Raw genomic sequence first — 23,217 nt, forward strand, 5'->3', positions numbered from 1 at the left:
TTCAAGTGGCAGGATGAAGTAGCGGCCGTGCCTCAGAAGTCCTCAGAATTTGTGAATAGTTCAAGGTTGGAGTATCCCACTCATCCCTTCTCCCATCCCAATATAAAATAAAAACAACAAAACATCTACCCCTAGACTGATCATTGACTGAGCCAAGAACGTAAAGTGCTAAGAATTCTGCATGCAGTTGCTACAGGTAACCCAGGGGAATCCAAAAGTGTCAATCACCAGCAGTCCTCTAGGGGGCAGTGATACATAAATAAACCAAATTACATGATACAAAGTTGTTATCCTAACGGATTACATTGTATCATGCCATTTCACCACAGGATTTCACCTGGTGGCTTTTCCAGTGCCCTGCATGTGCTTTTCCAGTTCTTTGTGCCTGGAAAATTGAGAAAGACCATGGCGTCCAAAAAGCGTTCTTTTTTGCGCAAAGACGAAGTGCTTTTAGACGAACTGGAAAACAGCGACAGCGAAACTGAGTTACTTGAAAAACGGAGTGATAGCGATTCGTGGGAAAATTCATCATTAGGTACGGAAAGTGACGACAGCGACGATTCTGGTGTCTCTTTCTGGCACATAACTCCGTTGGAAATTCTGAAGAATCATTTGATATATTTCCATTTTTTTTTTTTTTGTGCAGAATGAGTAGTTTCCTCAAATTCTTAATTATTTTTAAACTACTCATTCTGCACAAAAACGAAAAAAAAAAATTGTGAAGTGTATCAAATGATTCTTCAGAATTTCCAACGAAGCGATGTGCCAGAAAGAGACATCAGTCGTCACTTTCCGTACCTGATGACGAATTTTCCCACGAATCGCTATCGCTCAGTTCTTCAAGTAAATCAGTTTCGCTGTCGCTGTTTTCGAGTTCGTCTAAAAGCGCTTTTGCGCAAAAAAACGCTTTTTGGACACCATGGTCATTTTCAATTTTCCAGGCACAAAGAACTGGAAAAGCTCAGGCAGGGCACTGGAAAAGTCACCAGGTGCAATCCTCTGGTGAAATGGGATGATACAGTGTAATCCGTTAGGATCACAGCTTTCTATCATGTAATTTAGTGTATTTACATTTTTGAAATTGCTGCCAGTTCCACCCCCCTGCGTCGCAACGCTGGCAGGGAAGGGAACCGGAAAACAGGAGCCGGCATCGGCCGAGCACACAGCGGGAGGATGACTGGAGGACAGCGGGGAATCGCAGGAGAAGGGGTGTTTTATTGTGGGTCGGGGTTCGGGGTTAAACTGTGTAGGGTTTTTTTTTACGGTTAGAGCAGTAAAGATGTGGAATTAATTGGCATCCTAATAAAAACACAGGGATATAGGAAGTGGTAAAGACATACTATAAATACACACACACACACACACACACACCCTGCCCCCCCCCCCCCATACTGGTTGAACTGGATGGACTGGTGTCTCTATTCTACCTTAGCAACTATGTACAGTGGTGATCGAAAGTTTGGGCACCCCAGGTAAAAATTTGTATTAATGTGCATAAAGAATTCAAGGAAAGATGGTAAAATCTCCAAAAGGCATCAAAAACAGATTAGACATTCTTATAATATGTCAACAAAAAAGTTAGATTTTATTTTCATCATTTAAACTTTCAAAATAACAGAAAAAAAAAATGGCGTCTGCAAACGTTTGGGCACCCTGCAGAGTTAATATCTTGTACAGCCCCCTTTGGCAAGTATCACAGCTTGTAAACGCTTTTTGTAGCCAGCCAAGAGTCTTTCAATTCTTGTTTGAGGTATCTTTGCCCATTCTTCCTTACAAAAGTCTTCCAGTTCTTTGAGATTTCTGGGCTGTCTGTCACGCACTGCTCTTTTAAGGTCTATCCATAGATTTTCAATTATGTTGAGGTCGGGAGATTGTGAAGGCCATGGCAAAACCTTCAGTTTACACCTCTTGATGTAATCCCCTGTGGATTTCGAGGTGTGTTTAGGATCATTATCCATTTGTAGAAGCCATCCTCTCTTTAACTTCAGCTTTTTCACAGATGGCATCAAGTTACCATCCAAAATTTGCTGAAATTTTATTGAATCCATTTTTCCTTCTACTCGTGAGATGTTCCCTGTGCCACTGGCTGCAATACAACCCCAAAGCATGATTGATCCACCTCCATGCTTAACAGTTGGACAGAGGTTCTTTTCATTAAATTCTGTGCCCTTTCTTCTCAAAACGTACCTTTGCTCATTCCGGCCAAAAAGTTCAATTTTAACCTCCTTGGTCCACAGAACTTGTTTCCAAAATGCATCAGGCTTGTCTATATGTTCATTTGCAAAGTTCAAACGCTGATTTTTGTGGTGAGGACGTAGAAGAGGTATTCTTCTGATGACTCTTCCATGAAGACCATATTCGTACAAGTATCTCTTTATAGTGGAATAGTGTACCGCAACTCCAGTGTCTGCCAGATCTTTCTGGAGGGATCGTGCAGTCAAACGTGGGTTTTGAATTGTTTTTCTTGCGAGCTGTTCTGTCTGATATTTTTCTTGGTCTTCCAGATCTTGCTTTAACTTCCACTGTTCCTGATGACTGCCATTTCTTAATTACATTCCGACAGAGGATATTGACATCTGAAAACGCTTCGCTATCTTCTTATAGCCTTCTCCAGCTTTGTGAGGGTCAACTATTTTCAGTTTCAGTTTTCTAGACAACTGCTTAGAAGATCCCATGGTGCTGATTGTTGGGGCAAGGTCAGATGATTCTGGGCCTTTAAAACCTTTGAGATTGACATCACCTGGTCTTCTCAGAAGATGATTGAGAACAATCCATGACACTGGGAGGTCTCAGCCTTGCAAAGGGGGCAGTGCATGCTATAAATTCTGCAGGGTGCCCAAACTTTTGCAGACACCATTTTTTTTGTTTTCTGTAATTTTGAAAGTGTCAATGATGGAAATAAAATCTAACTTTTGTTGACATATTATAAGAATGTCTAATCTGTAATTTGATGCCTTTTGGAGATTTTTCCATCTTTCCTTGGCTTCTTTATGCACATTAATACAAATTTTTACCTGGGGTGCCAAAACTTTCGATCACCACTGTAACTGTTTGTTAGACTTTAAAGTAACATATTTACAGATTTTTTTTGTGTGAGATTGGAACTCTTGGGTAAAGTTATTCCTTTTTAAATACAGCTGAATTATAGGTTTACCTCCATTCTTACAATGGGGCATAGTTCTTCAGTAGCCAATCAGTCTCACAAAGTACATCTCACAGACTACATCATAGTAACATGCTCCAGAGGCACCATATTTCTTGCTCAGACCTTTACAGTTATTATAGGCTGAGGGGGAGGACACATGGAACTAAAGGATAAGCTGCTGCCACTGTCCCTTCACAATGTGCTGTTGTTGAGGTTCATTCCTCTGAGACTAAAGGATTCTAGTTAAGTAGCTATATGCAGACTAGAATTTATTTTTGTTTCTTAGCTGTAGGCAAACTGCCTAAGTTAAAGTAATACTAGAGGTTATACTTATACAAAATAAGTTCTGTGAAATGTGATGAAAACAAGGTTGCTTCCCTCACTATTCACAGATCAGCAATGATCAGATGTAGGTCCCAGAAGAAATACACTGTAAACACTAAGTGTTGCTAAAATAATGAAAAAAGTTTATTGAAGCACTTATGCCCCGTGGTTGAACAATGAACATGGATAGACAAAACACATAGTAAAACAATTAAAACCATGTACATACAGTGGATAGCATCAACACAGACCTTGATAAACAAGATAATAAATCAATGGGGTACAAAGATAACTGTTATTGGGTCAGATCTAATGGGCCCGTCCCTTAAATAGACGTATGTATTGCCTGGAAAGATCCTAGATATAAATCACAGATATTTCATGTGAAGGAATGGTTATGAACCATATAAACACTGTGGAAATAACCTGCAGGCAAAAAGATGAATGAAGGTCCACTTGAATCACTTTCAAACCTGAAGTGGAGAGTTGAAACAATACTTTGGTTCCTGTAGTGGACAATATAATCAAAAAGGGTTGGTAATGGCTCCAAAAGGTAAACCTGTCACTGAATATCTGAACCGACCAAAGAAATGGGTGCACTTTCCTCCTGTGTATCTGGTGAACACTGATATAGGAGTTGCCGACTGTCCGCTCACTGATTGTAAGTCCTATCCCACTGATAACAGGGGAAGAAGGCGGGTGGGTCCTCCGTGTCAACCGGAGGAAGGGTTATTGCACCTCGCTGTAATGAAGTAAAAAAGTTCCTACCTCCGTGTGTGGACCGGCTGTGCCCCGGCGGCTCGTGCAGTCTGCTGACGGCGTGTACCCGTTCGGTGCTTGCTCCAGCCTCGTTTCCTGGTATGACGAGCGGGTCAGAGGTGACCAACCCCGCGTCACTTCCGGTAGTGGCGAGCAGCGGAATCCAGGGAGCCGTTTGCCGAGCCAAGGCTACAGGGGTCACATACACACATAGGGGAGGTGGGTCCGGATGGTGCTGATCCACTGGTAGAAGCTGACGCGTTTCACCGGCCTTACGCCGGTTTCATCGGAGCTATTTGATGGGGGGTCATAAGTTCCTTTATATAGTGAATAATGATTACCTGATCAGACACAGATGTGCAAGAGCAGACTGAGATCATCGAGATGTAAATACATCATTCGGCCACCAGATGTCAGTATGCCATTCATATATCACAAAGGAAAACACATGACTCCCACTAACATTACTTGTACAAGATACTACTCATAGGCGGCTGATACCTTACCACAATCACTCAAAATGCTGCTCATTAACAAATGGAAATTGAAATAAACAAGAGCTAACTGGTGTGACAAGGCACAGCTGTACCCATGGGTGCATAAAGTTGAGATTAAAAATTAAAAATTTAGAGGTCCCTGGAAGCACCCTGTGCCAATAGGGCATGGAAACACTGCTATCGGAATGTAACATACAATGTGCAAATGAAAGCAAACTTAAAGACAGAAATCTTTAGAACGAACAGTAAAGGGAACGGGTGCTGTAGGTCACTAATAGTAAGGGGTGTTGGATTATACGTTTAATACTGAATTTAAGGTACGTAATAGATCGACAAATACCAATAATGACCCATTGCAAGGAATAGATGTATACCATATGACCAAGTAACAATCAAAAAGGACCATCTTATAAAGTAGTGCTGGCCCAAATGAGCCTGAGAGGCCATAGCTAGAGGACCAGGGTCCGGGGCATCACCCTAAGACCATAGATGTCTGTTCTTGTTACCCATATGCATATAGAAATATAGATATAACAGACCATGTAGAGATTGTGTATGGCCCAACCCACTTAACCATGTCAATGGGGGCCCACAAATAGAAAACTAAACCAAGATGTTGAAGGGCCGGAAGGAAAAATCGATGTGAAACATCAACCTTTGTTATGGGGCCAAAAAGGGTTTCAAACTGAACTCCACATTAAGTCCTGCCGGAGCTAAAGACCCCATTTTAAATATCCATAGTTTCTCCTTCTGGAGTAGCACGGTGTCAAAATCTCCGCGTCTAGCGGAGAGCTTTAGAGCATAGATGCCACGGAATAATAATCCATCTGGGTTGGCACCGTGGTACTTCAGAAAGTGTAGGGGTATAGTCTTATCATCGACCTTGTTCCTAATGTCAGCCAGGTGCTCCAGAACCCTGGTCCTCAGCTGGCGTTTGGTTTTCCCAATGTAAGATTTGTTACAGGGGCATATGAGTTGATAAATGACTCTCTCGGTTTGACAGTTAATAAAACTGTTGATGGTAAATTCCTGGCTCATATCACAATTGAAGAAGGTTTTGGAATTTATCGCTAGTTTGCATATTGAGCATTTTCCGCATGCAAACATCCCTTTAAGTGGGGGTAAGGAGGTTAGCCAAGTTCGAGGTGTTTTGGTTCGCACAAACTCAGAATGGACTAAGGTGTCCTTAAGATTTCTTGCACGCTTGGCAGTAATCAGGGGTCTAGGTCCTACAATTTTCTCTATTAGAGGTGATATGGTTAGAACCTGCCAATGTTTCGTAATCACCTCCCTGACCTGCTCCCATTGTGAGCCATAGCGTGTTACAATCCTGGGATGGGTTTGTAGGGCTGCCCCCAATGGACGGGAAGTATCGTCCTTTTTAAGGAGTAACTCTGATCTCCTGGGGTCTCCTGGAAGCCTTCTTTCTTTTGTGCCTTTTTAATACTGTGCAAACAAACGATTGACTTTTTTCTAAGGATACTAGTGTTGTGGGCTACTACTGTATATCAAATGGCTTATTGCATTGACTCTCAGATCGAGCAGGAGATTGAGGTAGCTTTTGACACCCAGCCGGAATCATCCATTCCAAACTCAGAGCCTTTGGTGGAATTATTTAAACAACATAAAAAATTAGTGATTAAATCATTAAATAGGAAGTGGGACATAGCGTCATTACAATCACATGTGTCTAACAATATTATTCCACGGGGTCTGAGGGAAAGGGTGATTCCGGCACAACATCTCCATACTCCCAGATTTCTGGCACTATGGAAGGAAGACTGTATTGCCCGGGGTGTCCATATAATGAATTTGATTATCGATGAGGAGAAGCTCCAGCTGCAGGAGTTACAGGAAGAAATAGTTAAGAGCTCATCCGCCTTGGAATCATTCCAAGAGAAGGAAGAATTCATAAAACTTAACGAAAGCCTTAAAAAAGAAGTCGAACGAACTCAAAAAAATCTAAAAACTACAAAACAAAATAAATTCAGGCAAAACCTGGTAGATTGCGAACGTGAAGATCTTTTTGATCCCACCCTCGTGAGGAGCAGAAGTAGATCCCGCGGTAATTATAGACAGAGGAGGCACCCCAGTAAGTTTAGGGGAAACTCCTCTGGTAGCGATACTGAGGACAGATCAGTCTCTTTTTTGGTGCCGGGGACAGAGGAGGAAGACAGCGGGGGTCAAGTTCAACAAGTAGACAATCAAAAAATCGCACACCGCGAGAGAGCCAACCACAAAGTAAAAAACAAACAAATTCAACAGAAAACAGTCCCTCTCAGAGCCACACGTTCCAGTCAGAAACAGCAGAGGTAGATCAGATGAATCTAGATCTTAAGGTGGTAAATCTATCAGAATTTAATTTAGAAAAACGTCATATTGATCTACTCAGTAAGGGCCTTTCTTTTTCTCCCACCTCGACTATGTGCGAATTTGAAGTCTTTAAGGACATTAACTTGTTCCTTAGAAGGGTGGTCTTTCAAATGTGGCATCATGTATCTAATGCTGAGTCCAACCAGGATATCCCACTCACAGAACAGGACAGGGAGGCAGTTGAGGCTCTCACGTCTCTCCTGTCGGAAAATAATTCATCGGACGATGAGTCGGATGAACCCAATGAGTTTAGACGTGATGCCAACATTCGCATTAGATCAACAAAGATGCCCCCACTCACTAAATATAAAAATATTAAAATTTTCCTTGACTTGGTACAAAATGACTTGAGGAAAATTAATTGGTGGGATATAAAGAAACCAGACAACCTTTCTAAATTGGAACGACAGGCACTCAGAGAATTGGAAACAGCACCCAATCTGGTTATTAGATGCAGCGACAAGGGCGGTAATGTAGTCCTTTTAGGGGAAGAAATGTATGAAAGGGAAGTATTGCGTCAACTCAACGATGTGAGCACCTACATCAAGCTCAAAAATAACCCTTTTCCCTCCCTCGTCTCTGCACTCAACCAAAAAATTGCTATTGCGACGGAAGTTAATCTAATATCTAAAAAGGAGGCTGACCATCTCCTTGTCAAGCACTACAATGTGCCAACTTTCTACACCATTCCTAAACTGCACAAATCAACAACTCAGCCGCCGGGAAGACCGATTGTCTCGGCCATCGGTGGACCTCTCGAGAAAGTTGGCAAGTTTGTAGATGCGTTGATCAAGGAGATGGTCTTTGAACTCCCCTCTTACGTGCAGGATACTAGAGATGTACTCAGTAAGTTGGTCGACATCAATGTCCCCCCTGAGGTGATCTTTGTAGGCATTGACGTTGAAAGCCTGTATACGTCAATACCCCATGACTGGGGTCTACAGGCAGTACATCATTTCCTGCAACGTAAATTTCCTAACTTGGGAGCTCATAATGAATTTGTGGTGGAATTGTTGCAGTTCATGCTCAACAACAATTGCTTCCAGTTCCTTTCCTCCTATTTTCAGCAGACCAGAGGTACCTCCATGGGAGCACCGTGGGCCCCGGCATACGCATGCCTCCATCTAGGCCTCTGGGAGGAGCAGGTAGTATATCCATCCCCGATGTACCTCGGCCATTCCCTTCTCTGGCTGAGGTACATCGATGATGTACTGCTCCTCTGGGGAGGAACTCTACCGGAACTGGAGGCTTTTGTTGAGGGACTGAACTGCAACAATCGAAATATAAGATTGACTTACACTGCGACGGAAAATAATCTACCCTTTCTGGACCTTCTTGTCTCTCGGGTGGGCTCTACTATAAAAACGACTACGTACCGCAAGGCAACGTCGGCCAATACGCTGCTTCTTGCGGAAAGTCATCACCCACGATCTCTAATTAAGGGCATCCCCGTTGGCCAGTTTCTTCGCCTCAAACGGAATTGTACCGATGAGGCTGACTATCAAACTGAAGCCAGGGATCTACATAGACGCTTCAAGGAACGAAGCTATTCTCATAACATCATTAGACAGGCCCGTAAGAAAGTAGGACCAAGACAGAGATCAGAGTTACTCCTTAAAAAGGACGATACTTCCCGTCCATTGGGGGCAGCCCTACAAACCCATCCCAGGATTGTAACACGCTATGGCTCACAATGGGAGCAGGTCAGGGAGGTGATTACGAAACATTGGCAGGTTCTAACCATATCACCTCTAATAGAGAAAATTGTAGGACCTAGACCCCTGATTACTGCCAAGCGTGCAAGAAATCTTAAGGACACCTTAGTCCATTCTGAGTTTGTGCGAACCAAAACATCTCGAACTTGGCTAACCTCCTTACCCCCACTTAAAGGGATGTTTGCATGCGGAAAATGCTCAATATGCAAACTAGCGATAAATTCCAAAACCTTCTTCAATTGTGATATGAGCCAGGAATTTACCATCAACAGTTTTATTAACTGTCAAACCGAGAGAGTCATTTATCAACTCATATGCCCCTGTAACAAATCTTACATTGGGAAAACCAAACGCCAGCTGAGGACCAGGGTTCTGGAGCACCTGGCTGACATTAGGAACAAGGTCGATGATAAGACTATACCCCTACACTTTCTGAAGTACCACGGTGCCAACCCAGATGGATTATTATTCCGTGGCATCTATGCTCTAAAGCTCTCCGCTAGACGCGGAGATTTTGACACCGTGCTACTCCAGAAGGAGAAATTATGGATATTTAAAATGGGGTCTTTAGCTCCGGCAGGACTTAATGTGGAGTTCAGTTTGAAACCCTTTTTGGCCCCATAACAAAGGTTGATGTTTCACATCGATTTTTCCTTCCGGCCCTTCAACATCTTGGTTTAGTTTTCTATTTGTGGGCCCCCATTGACATGGTTAAGTGGGTTGGGCCATACACGATCTCTACATGGTCTGTTATATCTATATTTCTATATGCATATGGGTAACAAGAACAGACATCTATGGTCTTAGGGTGATGCCCCGGACCCTGGTCCTCTAGCTATGGCCTCTCAGGCTCATTTGGGCCAGCACTACTTTATAAGATGGTCCTTTTTGATTGTTACTTGGTCATATGGTATACATCTATTCCTTGCAATGGGTCATTATTGGTATTTGTCGATCTATTACGTACCTTAAATTCAGTATTAAACGTATAATCCAACACCCCTTACTATTAGTGACCTACAGCACCCGTTCCCTTTACTGTTCGTTCTAAAGATTTCTGTCTTTAAGTTTGCTTTCATTTGCACATTGTATGTTACATTCCGATAGCAGTGTTTCCATGCCCTATTGGCACAGGGTGCTTCCAGGGACCTCTAAATTTTTAATTTTTAATCTCAACTTTATGCACCCATGGGTACAGCTGTGCCTTGTCACACCAGTTAGCTCTTGTTTATTTCAATTTCCATTTGTTAATGAGCAGCATTTTGAGTGATTGTGGTAAGGTATCAGCCGCCTATGAGTAGTATCTTGTACAAGTAATGTTAGTGGGAGTCATGTGTTTTCCTTTGTGATATATGAATGGCATACTGACATCTGGTGGCCGAATGATGTATTTACATCTCAATGATCTCAGTCTGCTCTTGCACATCTGTGTCTGATCAGGTAATCATTATTCACTATATAAAGGAACTTATGACCCCCCATCAAATAGCTCCGATGAAACCGGCGTAAGGCCGGTGAAACGCGTCAGCTTCTACCAGTGGATCAGCACCATCCGGACCCACCTCCCCTATGTGTGTATGTGACCCCTGTAGCCTTGGCTCGGCAAACGGCTCCCTGGATTCCGCTGCTCGCCACTACCGGAAGTGACGCGGGGTTGGTCACCTCTGACCCGCTCGTCATACCAGGAAACGAGGCTGGAGCAAGCACCGAACGGGTACACGCCGTCAGCAGACTGCACGAGCCGCCGGGGCACAGCCGGTCCACACACGGAGGTAGGAACTTTTTTACTTCATTACAGCGAGGTGCAATAACCCTTCCTCCGGTTGACACGGAGGACCCACCCGCCTTCTTCCCCTGTTATCAGTGGGATAGGACTTACAATCAGTGAGCGGACAGTCGGCAACTCCTATATCAGTGTTCACCAGATACACAGGAGGAAAGTGCACCCATTTCTTTGGTCGGTTCAGATATTCAGTGACAGGTTTACCTTTTGGAGCCATTACCAACCCTTTTTGATTATATTGTCCACTACAGGAACCAAAGTATTGTTTCAACTCTCCACTTCAGGTTTGAAAGTGATTCAAGTGGACCTTCATTCATCTTTTTGCCTGCAGGTTATTTCCACAGTGTTTATATGGTTCATAACCATTCCTTCACATGAAATATCTGTGATTTATATCTAGGATCTTTCCAGGCAATACATACGTCTATTTAAGGGACGGGCCCATTAGATCTGACCCAATAACAGTTATCTTTGTACCCCATTGATTTATTATCTTGTTTATCAAGGTCTGTGTTGATGCTATCCACTGTATGTACATGGTTTTAATTGTTTTACTATGTGTTTTGTCTATCCATGTTCATTGTTCAACCACGGGGCATAAGTGCTTCAATAAACTTTTTTCATTATTTTAGCAACACTTAGTGTTTACAGTGTATTTCTTCTGGGACCTACATCTGATCATTGCTGATCTGTGAATAGTGAGGGAAGCAACCTTGTTTTCATCACATTTCACAGAACTTATTTTGTATATGCTTGCTGGGGATCAGTAGGTGCCCAGACAGACACTACTCTATTTGGGGAAATTCTCCTCCCTTTTTCTTTTTGGGTTTGAATATGAGGCCTTTTCAGGAACCAATCCCCCTCTTTTTTGTAGAGGTTATACTTGCCTGCTCTCTGCAACTTTATTGCACAGAACGCTTTCCTGCTCTTCTGGCAGTTTCCTCCAGCAATGTCCTCTCTTCTCCTTCAGATGCCTCCCTGTAGCAAGCTGGGTGCTAATGAGGCACCCATGCAGGCATGCTCTCAAATAGGGCTGTGTGTGTCCATAGACACATCCAGTGCTGGTAAGCCACGCCTCAGCTCCCTTCACACAGTTTTACTGCCAGTTTGACAGATGGCAAAAGGAGCCTAGAGCTCTGCTGCCCTCTGAACAAGGTTCAGAACATTTTCAGCAACAAAAAGTATATCAAGTCAAAATTCTTTTCATCTTGGATAGAGTGGAAATTTGGTAAAAACCATCAGGGTCCTCTTGGGGAGATTTTACTCCCTCTCACAAAAAGACACAATAGTAAGATAAAGGGAAATTTCTTCAATTTGAGGAAAATCCTCTCTTAGACACAAAGAAAATGTCCACATTAAAAAAAATTTCCATCCATTTTGGGTCTGGTGTCAATTACATTTTTTGTATTTTCCATCACTTTCTCCCCCAAGAGAGGGTGAATCTTTCGAATGTAGACATGAACAGTAATAAAAACCTGATAGGGGGGATCAAAACCCTTCACCGCCCCATTCATTTAATAAAAAAAAAAAAAAAGGTTTTAGACATACTTTAGGCCCCTTTCACATGAGCTTTCCGATCAGGTCCGCCTGTCCGCTTTTGCAGGTGGACCTGATCAGACGCTCCATGCAGCCCTATGGAGCAGCGGATGTCAGCGGTGACATGTCCGCTGACACCCACTGCTATCTGATCCATGAAATCCAGACGGATGGAAACCCTAGGTTCTGGAGGATCGAATCGTATAGGATTGGATGAAAACAGGCGGTCCGTTTATAATCCGATCTCCCATAGAGGGGAGCGGGGATCTGACAGCTCCGTCTCTGAAAAGTAAGCAGAGACGGACCTGTCATCCACCTGCTTAGCGGGGGATCAGCGGATCAATCCCCGCTGAGCAAAACAGTCCGCCGGACATAACCAAATGATATGATAGAAAGTTGTTATCTTAACGGATTACACTGTATCATGCCATTTCACCTTGTGGCTTCTCCAGTGCCCTGCCTGTGCTTTTCCAGTTCTTTGTACCGGGAAAATTGAGAACGACCAAGGCGTCCAAAAAGCGCAAAAGTGCTTTTAGACGAACTGGAAAACAGCGACAGCAAAACAGAGTTACTTGAGTGATAGCGATGTGTGGGAAAATTCGTCATCAGGTACGGAAAGTGACGACAGCGACGATTCTGATGTCTCTTTCTGGCACATCGCTCCGTTGGAAATTCTGAAGAATCATTTGATATATTTCCAATTTTTTTTTTTAATTTTTGTGCAGATTGAGTAGTTTCATCAAATTCTTCTTTATTTTCAAACTACTCATTCTGCACCAAAATGAAAAAAAAAATTGGGAAGTATATCAAATGATTCTTCAGAATTTCCAACGGAGCGATGTGCCAGAGACATCAGAATCGTCACTGTCGTCACTTTCCGTACCTGATGAGAAATTTTCCCACGAATCGCTATCGCTCAGTTCTTCAAGTAACTCTGTTTCACTATCGCTGTTTTCCAGTTAGTCTAAAAGCGCTTTTGCGCAAAAAAAAAACGCTTTTTGGACGCCATGGTCATTCTCAATATTCCAGGCACAAAGCACTGGAAAAAGCACAGGCAGGACACTGGAAAAGTCACCAGGTGAAATCCTGTGGTGAAATGGCATGATACAGTGTAATCCGTTAGATCACAGCTTTGTATCATGTCATTTAGTGTATTTGCAAGTGTATTTGCTGCCGGTTCCACCCCCCTGCGTCGCAACGCTCGCAGGGAAGGGAACTGGAAGACAGGTGCCGGCATCGGCCGAGCACACAGCGGGAGGATGACTGAAGGAAGGCGGGGGGATCGCAGGGGAAGGTGTGTTTTATTGTGGGTCGGGGTTCGGGGGTTACCGCTTTTGGTACTCTATATTAACCCCGAGCCACACTCGGGAATATCGCTAGGGAGGTTAAGGCTACATTCACACCTGAGCGTAGCGTTTTTCGCGCGTTTTTTACCGCGATTTTACCGCGATTTTTGCGGCGTTTTTTACCGCGATTTTTACCGCGATTTTTGTGCAGGCGTTTTTAGATTGAATAGAGATCAATGGAAAACGCCTGTAATCTGCCCAAAAAGAAGCTCATGTACTTTTTTGAGCATTGGGCGTTTTGTATACAGCGTCAAAACGCTCAGATGTGAACAGGGGCCATTGAAATGAATAGGATTTGTCTTGTTGGGCGTTTTGAGAGCTGATCCTAGAGCAGAAAAACGCCCCAAAAACGCCTAGATGTGAACGGAGCCTAAGTGGTTAAACTGTGTAGGGTTTTTTTTTTTTTACTGTTAGAGCAGTAAGGATGTGGAATTAAAAAACTTTTAGATGGGCATCCTAATAAAAACACAGGGATATAGGAAGTGGTAAAGACATACTATAAATACACACACACATACACACACACACACACACCCTGCCCTCCCCATACTGGTTGAACTGGATGGACTGGTGTCTCTATTCAACCTTACCAACTATGTAACTGTTTGTTACACTTTAAACTAACATATTTACAGATTTTTTTTTGTGAGATTGGAACTCTTGGGTAAAGTTATTTCTTTTTAAATACAGCTGAATTATAGGTTTACCTCCATTCTTACAATAGGACATAGTTCTTCAGTAGCCAATCAGTCTCACAAAGTACATCTCACAGACTACATCATATTTGATGATTTTCTTGCTCAGACTTTTACAGTTATTATAGGCTGAGGGGGAGGACACATGGAACTAAAGGATAGGCTGCTGTCACTGTCCCTTCACAATGTGCTGCTGTTGAGTTGCAATGCAAATTTTTAAGAGCCCCCCCCCAAAAAAAAGCACTAGAAAAAAAATATGTTTTTAGTATTTCAGCTTTTAAAGTCATTCTTGATGTGCCTCGCCCATTTTACCAGATTCCTGTTCCATGTTTTATTTTATGTTGCGCAGGTTTCTAGTGGCCATCTGTATTTTAGGGATTGTGCTAAATGAAGGTTGTAAAAAGTCTTGGTTGGCAAGGTGATTGCTTTCAATTGTTTCAGCCTCACCTACAGATATGCAAAAGAGAAACAGGCAGAGTAAAGCACATTAACTAAAGCAGGAGTCCCCAACCCCTGGGCTTCATGGCCCATTAATAACTGGGCCACACAGCAGGTGGTGAGCAGCGACTGCAGTCCGAACAGGACTATTATGGACCATGGTCACCGATCACCTCCGGCTGAGTGTCCGTGCAATTAGCCTTATGTCCACTCCTGGGTCTCTCCATCAGCAGGGCAGGGAGAGGAAGCAGCTGGAGATTTGGGCAGAGAGCTGGAGATCTGGGCAGAGAGCAGGAGTCTTTTTATATTAACAAGCGGGTAATTACCCATTTGGTTCTGCAGCTCATTCCGTGGCGGAAGGCCTGCCATTGTATTTCACATTGGCACCTATGCACTTCCTCACCTCCCTTTCCCCACCTTTTTGTTTGTGTGTGGTTTTCTTGTTGTGAGTCACTTCACTATCACCTTTTTTCTTCCTGCACGACGAGTAGGGTGTGGGTCCTCGGGCCCAGCCTTGAAAGTCTTGGGAGGGGACGGATATGGCCTTTTGGCTTAGTTTGCCCTCTCTCATGGGGTCTCCCTTTGGGGGAGCCCCACCTTGTACTTGGGGAGGGCTGTTTCGGCAGTCCCCCTGGAGAACGGGGTTTGCCTGGTTTCGGCCAGGCAGACAATTGGAAGTACCTCAGTCCCTGTCAGGAGTCTTGCGCCCCGGGGATCAGGGTCAGGGTCCAACCTCTTCGGAGGCCAGACCATTTCGCACACCCTGTGCAGTTTTTGTGTTCTTCACGTTTGCGTATGTGCACTTTTTATGCACCGGATGATAGTCTTGAGTGTGTTCACACACCACAGGCTTTAAAAAAAGCTCATCCCGTGCCCTGACCTGCTGATAGGATAACATAGTCGGCCGGGTGGGAGACCCAGGAAAGGACACACTGGCTGATAACTGCCTCTGCCCTGCCAAAGGTAGGATGGTGCAGGAGAGGCAGAGATTCAAAGGGGACAGTGATGTTAGAGAGGAAAGGTGGGGGGGGGGGGTGAAGTGCTGTGATTTCTAGGGGCACTGTATTAATTACAGTGCAGTCCCCTTTACATCACAGTGCTCTTTACAGTACAGTCCCCTTTCCAGTACAGTCCCCTTTACATCACAGTGCTCTTTACAGTACAGTCCCCTTTGCAGTACATTCCCATTTAAACCACAGTGCCCCTTTACAGTACAGTCCCCTTTACATCACAGTGCTTCTTTACAGTACAGTCCCCTTTACATCACAGTGCCTCTTTATAGTACAGTCCCCTTTACATCACAGTGCCTCTTTACAGTACAGTCCCCTTTACATCACAGTGCCCCTTTACAGTACAGTCCCCTTTACATCACAGTGCTCTTTACAGTACAGTCCCCTTTACAGTACATTCCCATTTAAATCACAGTGCCCCTTTACAGTACAGTCCCCTTTACATCACAGTGCTTCTTTACAGTACAGTCCCCTTTACATCACAGTGCCTCTTTATAGTACAGTCCCCTTTACATCACAGTGCCTCTTTACAGTACAGTCCCCTTTACATCACAGTGCCTCTTTACAGTACAGCCCCCTTTACATCACAGTGCCTCTTTACAGTACAGCCCCCTTTACATCACAGTGCCCCTTTAGATCACAGTGCCCATTTACAATACAATCCCCTTTACAATACAACCCCCTTTACAGTATAAGGGTGCTGTGATGTAAAGGGAACTGCACTGTAAAAGGGTACTGTAATGTAAAGAAGGGCTGTAATGTGAAGGGGAACTAAGGATATTGTGGGGCTGCTTTAAAGGGGGAAGTGTGATGTAAAGGGGGACTGTGGACACTGATATAATGGGGGGGGGGTTGTGCTGTAAAGAGGGGTTGTGATGTGAAGGGGGGCTGAGGGCCAACTCTGTAAATATCCTCCCCGTTCCTGGAAAAATTGGCTGGCACAAAGCTGGTGCCAAAAAGGTTGGGGGTTGCTGAACTAAAGTACTTCTAAGCTGGAGGTACAGCTTCCAAATACAGTCAGCAAATATGGCTGCCCCCATGTAGATATTTTGATAGGAGCACTGGGAAATCCAGTATGGAGAGCAAAGGGTGCTGCATGTACCTAAAAACATGAAACAATCAATTCAAGAGCAATGAGGCCAAAACTGTGATGGTTTGTTGCTCTGTAGAGGTTAATTCCTCTGAGAATAAAGGATTTTTGGTAAGTAGCTATATCCAGACTATAATTTATTTTTGTTTCTTAGCTGTAAAAAGGCTGCCTAAGTTAAAGTAATACTAGAGGTTATACTTGCCTGCTCTCTGCAACTATATTGCACAGAAAGAACGCTTTCCTGCTCTTCTTGCAGTTTCCTCCAGCAATGTCCGCTCTTCTCCTTCAGATGCCTCCCTGTAGCAAGCTGGGTGCTAAGGAGGCACCCATGCAGGCATGCTCTCAAATGGGCTGTGTGTGTCCATAGACACATCCAGTGCTGGTAAGCCACGCCTCAGCTCCCTTCACACAGTTTTACTGCGAGTTTGACAGATGGCAAAAGCAACCTAGAGCTCTGCTGCCCTCTGAACAAGGTTCAGAACATTTTCAGCAACAAAAAGTGTATCAAGTCAAAATTCTTTTCATTTTGGATAGAGTGGAAATTTGGTAAAAAAAACATCTGTGTCCTCTTGGGGAGATTTTACTCCCTCTCACAAAAATGACACAATAGTAAGATAAAGGGAAATTTCTTCAGTTTGAGGAAAATCCACTCTTAGATACCAGGAACTAATGTCCACATCAAAAAATGTTCCATCTATTTTGGGTCTGGTGTCAATTTCAATTATTTTTTATTTTCTATCACTTTCTCCACCAACAACAGTTATAAAAACCTGATAGGGAGATCAAACCCTTCAACACCCCATTCATTTAATAAAAAAAAAAAAAAAGGCTTTAGACATACTATAGGCCCCTTTCACACGGGCTTTCCGATCAGGTCCGCCTGTCGGCTTTTTCAGGTGGACCTGATTGGACGCTCCATGTACCTCTATGGAGCAGCGGATGTCAGTGGTGACATCTCTAATGACACCTGCTGCTATCTGATCCGCAAAATCCAGACGGATGGAAACCCTATTTTCCATCCGTCTGGAGGATCGAATCGAATAGGATTGGATGAAAACGGACAGGCGGTCCGTTATCATCCGATCTCCCATAGAGGGGAGTGGGAATCTGACAGCTCTGCAAAGTAAGCGGAGACAGAGCTGTTATCTGCCTGCTCAGCGGGGATCGACAGATCAATCCCCACTGAGCAAAACGGAGTCCGCCCGTGTGAAAGGACCCTTAAGCTGAATTCCAACCTTCCCTTTGGTCTTACACAGGTGTACAGGCTCCTCTCCTGTGCTGAAATTGCTTACTCTGATTTCACTGCACACTGTGAGCCTCTCACAATGCGTTAGAAGCTGCAGCAAGTCAGACACAGTCTGTCTCATTTCCGGGCTAGAGAATGTCCAGCGTCTTCTAGAACTTTCCTTCTCGGGCTGACTGCCCCTGGCCCACCCCTTTCATTCATTGGATTTCAGTTCCTTCAACCATGGAATCTCAGTATTAAATGTGGGCATTACAAATACAGCCTACCAAGGAACACCCACCCCTCCAGACCAACACCTACCCACAGAGCCAGTTCAAGTATTTTTGCCGCCCTAGGCAAAATAAAAATTGCTGCCCTTCCATATGCTCTACCACTCACCCATCCCAAGTTACTGATGGGGTTAAAACCCCTTCAGTGACTTACCTCGGCGCTGGGTCAGGCTCCGCCTACTCTCCTCCGCCGCCAAACGTCAGCCGGCGGGGGAGACCTAATGCGCATGCTATGGGGATTTCGGTGACGCTGGAGGTCCTCACATAGCGTGGCTTGCTGTAGCGCTCAGGCGGCACAGCATAATGAGTGCCACACCAGCCGGTAGCCGATCCATTACTGATTCCGGGTGCAGGATGCCGGCACCCCCTGCTAAGTTGTGCCCTAGGCGGCTGCCTAGGTCGCCTTACAGGTATAGCCGGCCCTGCCTACCCAAAAAGGCATAGTGATATCTGCAGAACTCTTCCCAAGAACCAACCCACTGCTACCTACGAGCTCTTGAGAGGAGTACAAAGGCAAGGTGCTGCAATGTTTTCAGGAAACTAGGTACAGCATACAGAAGCACATACACCCAGTAATTACATCTTTGGGTATAAAATAGGGAATATAATGAAAATAGAAAAGTTTTACTGAACAAACATCATTAGCATGTTGGTGGTCTTGAAAAAATATAAGTAGATTAGACATCTGCTTTAGCAAGCAACAGTTTCACACATTATATATATTACAAAATAAGATATGGAAGTTTTCATCTGTTTGGATAAGATATAAAACATGCAGGGACCCCCCTCAGGCTGGGTTCACACTTGTGCGATGACAGACATTGCATGTGATCCGCACCGCATTGCTGTGCAGATCAAATGCGATGTCTGTGCGATTGCGAATTCAGCCATACACTGTATGGCTGACATCGCAACGCATTCCCACCAGAATGGTGCAGGACCATTTTTTTGGTCCACACCGGAATCGAATCACATGGGTGTTCACACCCATGCAATCCGATTACTATAACATTTAAATGTTCGCATTGCGATACGATTTGGGGGTGTTTTTAACTTTACATTGACACCCCCCGGCGTTTTTCAGATGTCAGTGCGAACCAGTGTGCAATTCAGGTGCACTAAATCGCAGGGTTTCCCGCATTGCACCAGTGTGAACCGGGACTTAATGAGGGCAATGGAAATATCTCAAACAATGCAATGTATTTGCCCCAGTGTGATAAAGAAATTACCCAGTCAGCTCTGTTGCCCACCACCAAGTCTTACCTATGAGAGAAAACGCAGCCTTCACAATGCCCTCAATGAGATCCAGGCGCTGGTAACACTTGCTGGGGTGGCAGCTCTCTTTTCCTCTGTTGCGCAGGTACTTGAGCGGGTATTTCACAGACCACCACAAGCCGAAGACCAGGAAGAAGCTGCCCGGCAGGGCGTGGCCCTTGAAGTTTGCCATTTACGTCCCTGAAAGAGGAATTAGGAAAAGCTTAATAGACTGATTGCCTGGTTAGAAATTACAGACGGATGGAGGTGCCACTCAATGACTGGGCACAGGGTGTGTTAGGCTCATCAGCCTGGCAGAGTAATACAATATGCACTTTATCGCGCCAACACAATTAACGGCCTAGAGCAGGAGGTTAGAGTCAAATCAATAGTTTCATTCAGTCAGTGATGACGGATGGAAACCAAATTGCTTTCAAACAGGAATCTAACTTTGAAAACTGAAATTATTGCTAAACATTAAATTGCTCCTGTCTACAAAATTTAAACAAAAAAGTACTCTGTTGGTATACCAGACATCATTAGATGATACGTGTTGATTAAAGGAGATTCCCCGAGTACTGGACAATTAGAGGACATGGCTGCATTTGTTTTCATTTTCAGGCTAAGTACAGAAAAAAAAAATTATCCTGCCAAAAATCCAAAGTGACTGTAACTTCCCTTTGGACCCATCTAAAATCTTAACCACTTTAAGACCGGAAAGGATTAATGACCAGGCCCTATTTTGCGATTCGGCGCTGTGTTAATTTAACGGACAATTGCGCAGCCGTGCGACGCTGTACCCAAATAAAATTGACGTTCTTTTTTCCCCACAAATAGAGCTTTCTTTTGGTGATATTTGATCACCTGTGTGATTTTTTTTTTTTTTGCGCTATAAACAAAAAAAAGAGCAACAATTTTGAAAAAAAAAAAAAAAAAACAATATTTTTCACATTCTGCTATATGACATTCTCAAAAAAAAAAAAAAAAATGTAAAAATCTAAATTTAACATTTTAGGCCAATTTGTTTTCTGCTACATTTTTATTTTTTTTTACCAAAAATATTGCAATAAGCGTATTTTGATTTGTTTGCACAAAAATTATCGCGTCTACTAACTACGGGAAAGATTTATGTAATTTTTATTGTTTTTTTTTTTACTAGTAATGGCGGCGATCTGCGATTTTTTGCGGGACTGCGACATTGCGGCGGACAGATCGGACCCCTGACATTTTTGGGGGTACCAGTGACATTACTACAGTAATCAGTGCTAAAAATATGCACTGTTACTGTAATAATGACACTGGCAGGGAAGGGGTTAACAGTGTAGGTGATCAAGGGGTTAAATGTGACCCTAGGGGAGTGATTCTAAATGTAGGGGGGCGTGGCTTCTGAAATTACCGTAGAGACATGTGATCCTACATAGAAGGATCACATGGGCTCTATGGTCATTGCAGGGAGAAGACCGTCCTCTCTCAGCTGGGAGCAATTGTGGATGTCAGGTGGCAATCGAAGCCGCCTGACCCGTGCATTGGCTTCCCCGCTGCCAAGTGGGGACGGGAGCGCACCGGCGGCACGCGCTCGCCCCCAAGCTTCCCACGCGCAACCTATGTCGGTTTGCGCAGGAGAGTCAGCGGGTGGTCGGGAAGTGGTTAAACAGTGTTATCAGCTATCTGCTGCACTACAAAACACCTCCTCCCTAAGTAATGGGGGCAAGGTACATGCAGTCCAAATCAGGGAAGCAGACTAAAAGGTGAAAAACCCTACCCCCATAGATACTGTGTATTAAGTGAGGGTTGTCACCCTAGGACAGAATTTGTTGGGCCCCTTTCACACTTGTGCGACCTGAAAGCAACGTGACTTGAAGCAATGCCTGCGTAATCTTGAGGTCTATGAACCTCAAGTCGGACTAAAGTAATGCAGGCACTAGTTTGAAGTCGCACAGATATAAACGGTACTCTTGGAAATCATGGGGTGCGACTTGTCATGTGACTTTGCAGTCCCACGTCGCAGGACAAGTCGCACAAGTGTGAAAGGGGCCTAAATGGTAGAATCACCAGCTGAAAATCAACAGGTAAGGCAGGCAGGGAAAATTAGAATTTGCCCACTAAGTGCTCCAGGTCATTAAGGGATAAATGAAGGTGTAGCACCTTCCTAGATAGCTGCTAGGTGAGGAGAGTGGTTTTGGCTCTGCCTGCTTGTCAGGAGAGCAGCAGGCAAAACATAGATGCCCTCTGCCTATCAGGGGGGCATGATTCATAGTTTATCCTGCTCCATGTGCTCAGAGTGTGATACATTTGGGCTGAGGGAGTGTCCCCACTGTGTCCAGATGTCTTTGAAAACGCCCTAGTGGGAGGGCAAAACGCGTTGACGCATTTCCGGTGCGGCAGAGCCAGCTGACGTCACTTCCTGTGGCCGTTAAGGTTATCGCTGTGATACAGTGTCCAGCTTGTTTCCTATATGCTTTATCATCTACCATTGTTTGTAAGTAAGTTTTTACACTTTAATAAAACCCCTTCACCTTACTGGCTTCACGATGTGGTCTACTCCTTCCGCTTGAGTCCAACAGCTTTTAAGGGCCATTGCTATTGTATTGCACCCTGGAGGAATTAGACACGCAGTGAAGGAATTGTGTCCCTTGCTGATTTCGATCTTAGCAAGAGGATTAAGGCAGCTTGGAGGTGGTCCCTTGGTATCGTTTCATTTTCTAAAATCTGTTTTGACCCCAGTGGAGGGTCCATAAAATCGGGTGAGTGCGGTCCTTTTAGGGACTTTGAAACACCTGGCACTGGATTTTTGAAGCACTTCAGCACTTTGTTGTGTTATTACCAGCACTCCATCACTTTAAATAGATGGCTTGTTTGCACAGTATTTGGACTTTATTTACCAATTGTCATTTTTCTTTGATTGCACATCAAAAGCACTGGTGCACTTTTCATTCACTGATGTTTTTTTTATCACTAGTTAATGGTATTTATTAACACTCTGCACTTATTAGGGTTAATGCTTATCATACATCTATTCATGAGTTATATGAATTACTAGTTGGTATTTTTTGCAAGCGCTGTTTTTTCTTGTTTTTTCAATATATCCGAGGATTTTACTTGGTGAGCAGCTGCTGCAATATTTAATTTTATTTTTAGATTTATTTCACTTAGCGCGAGTTTAATCATTTTTTTTCTCCACAATAGTTTTTACTTTCTGCTACAAAACACATCCAATAAAAGAATGTAAAAAATCTATTTTCTTCATTAATTTAGGCCAATATTTTTTCTGCTACATGTTTTTGGTAAAAAAAAAAAAACTCCAATAAGCATGTATTGATTGGTTTGTGCAAAAATTATCACGTCTACAAATTATAGGATAGATTCATGGACTTTTATTTTTTTTTACTATTAGTGGTGGCGATCAGCGATTTTTAGCAGGACTGCGACATTGTGGTGGACAAATCAGACACTAAGGGCCTGATTCATAGTACGGCGAATTGGCGTTTCGGCGTGATTTTGCGAAGCGGCGATTATTTAAGTCTGAAATTGGCATTCAAAGAACGGCGGGCGGAAAATAGCGCCTAGTGTGAGATTCATTAAGATGCAATATGGTCAGAGCGCGACTTAAAACCACGCCAGCTAAAAGCTCGACTAAAGTTTAGCCAAATTTTCCCCTGTACCCCCAAAAATCCCAAATCACTGTGGAAGGTGTGGAAGTCAATTTGGAGATGACTTGCGTTTAAAAAATCTCAAAA

The 23,217-nt window shown here is 43.8% G+C and overlaps 1 protein-coding gene across 2 annotated transcripts in view; it reads right to left on the bottom strand.

Annotated features, from left to right (window-relative positions):
• The window catches only part of TMEM45B (transmembrane protein 45B), a 135,115-nt gene that overhangs the window by 25,197 nt on the left and 86,701 nt on the right, over positions 1 to 23,217 (bottom strand). For both annotated transcript variants that reach the window (XM_082274392.1, XM_082274391.1), the window contains exon 2: positions 19,490 to 19,681. In XM_082274392.1, coding sequence (XP_082130518.1) covers positions 19,490 to 19,673 — 184 coding nt within the window. In that variant the 5' untranslated portion in view covers positions 19,674 to 19,681. The remainder of the gene's footprint in view (positions 1 to 19,489; positions 19,682 to 23,217) is intronic.

Source organism: Pelophylax lessonae (genome assembly GCF_965119305.1).
Source record: "Pelophylax lessonae genome assembly, chromosome: 12".
NCBI classification, from domain to species: domain Eukaryota; kingdom Metazoa; phylum Chordata; class Amphibia; order Anura; family Ranidae; genus Pelophylax; species Pelophylax lessonae.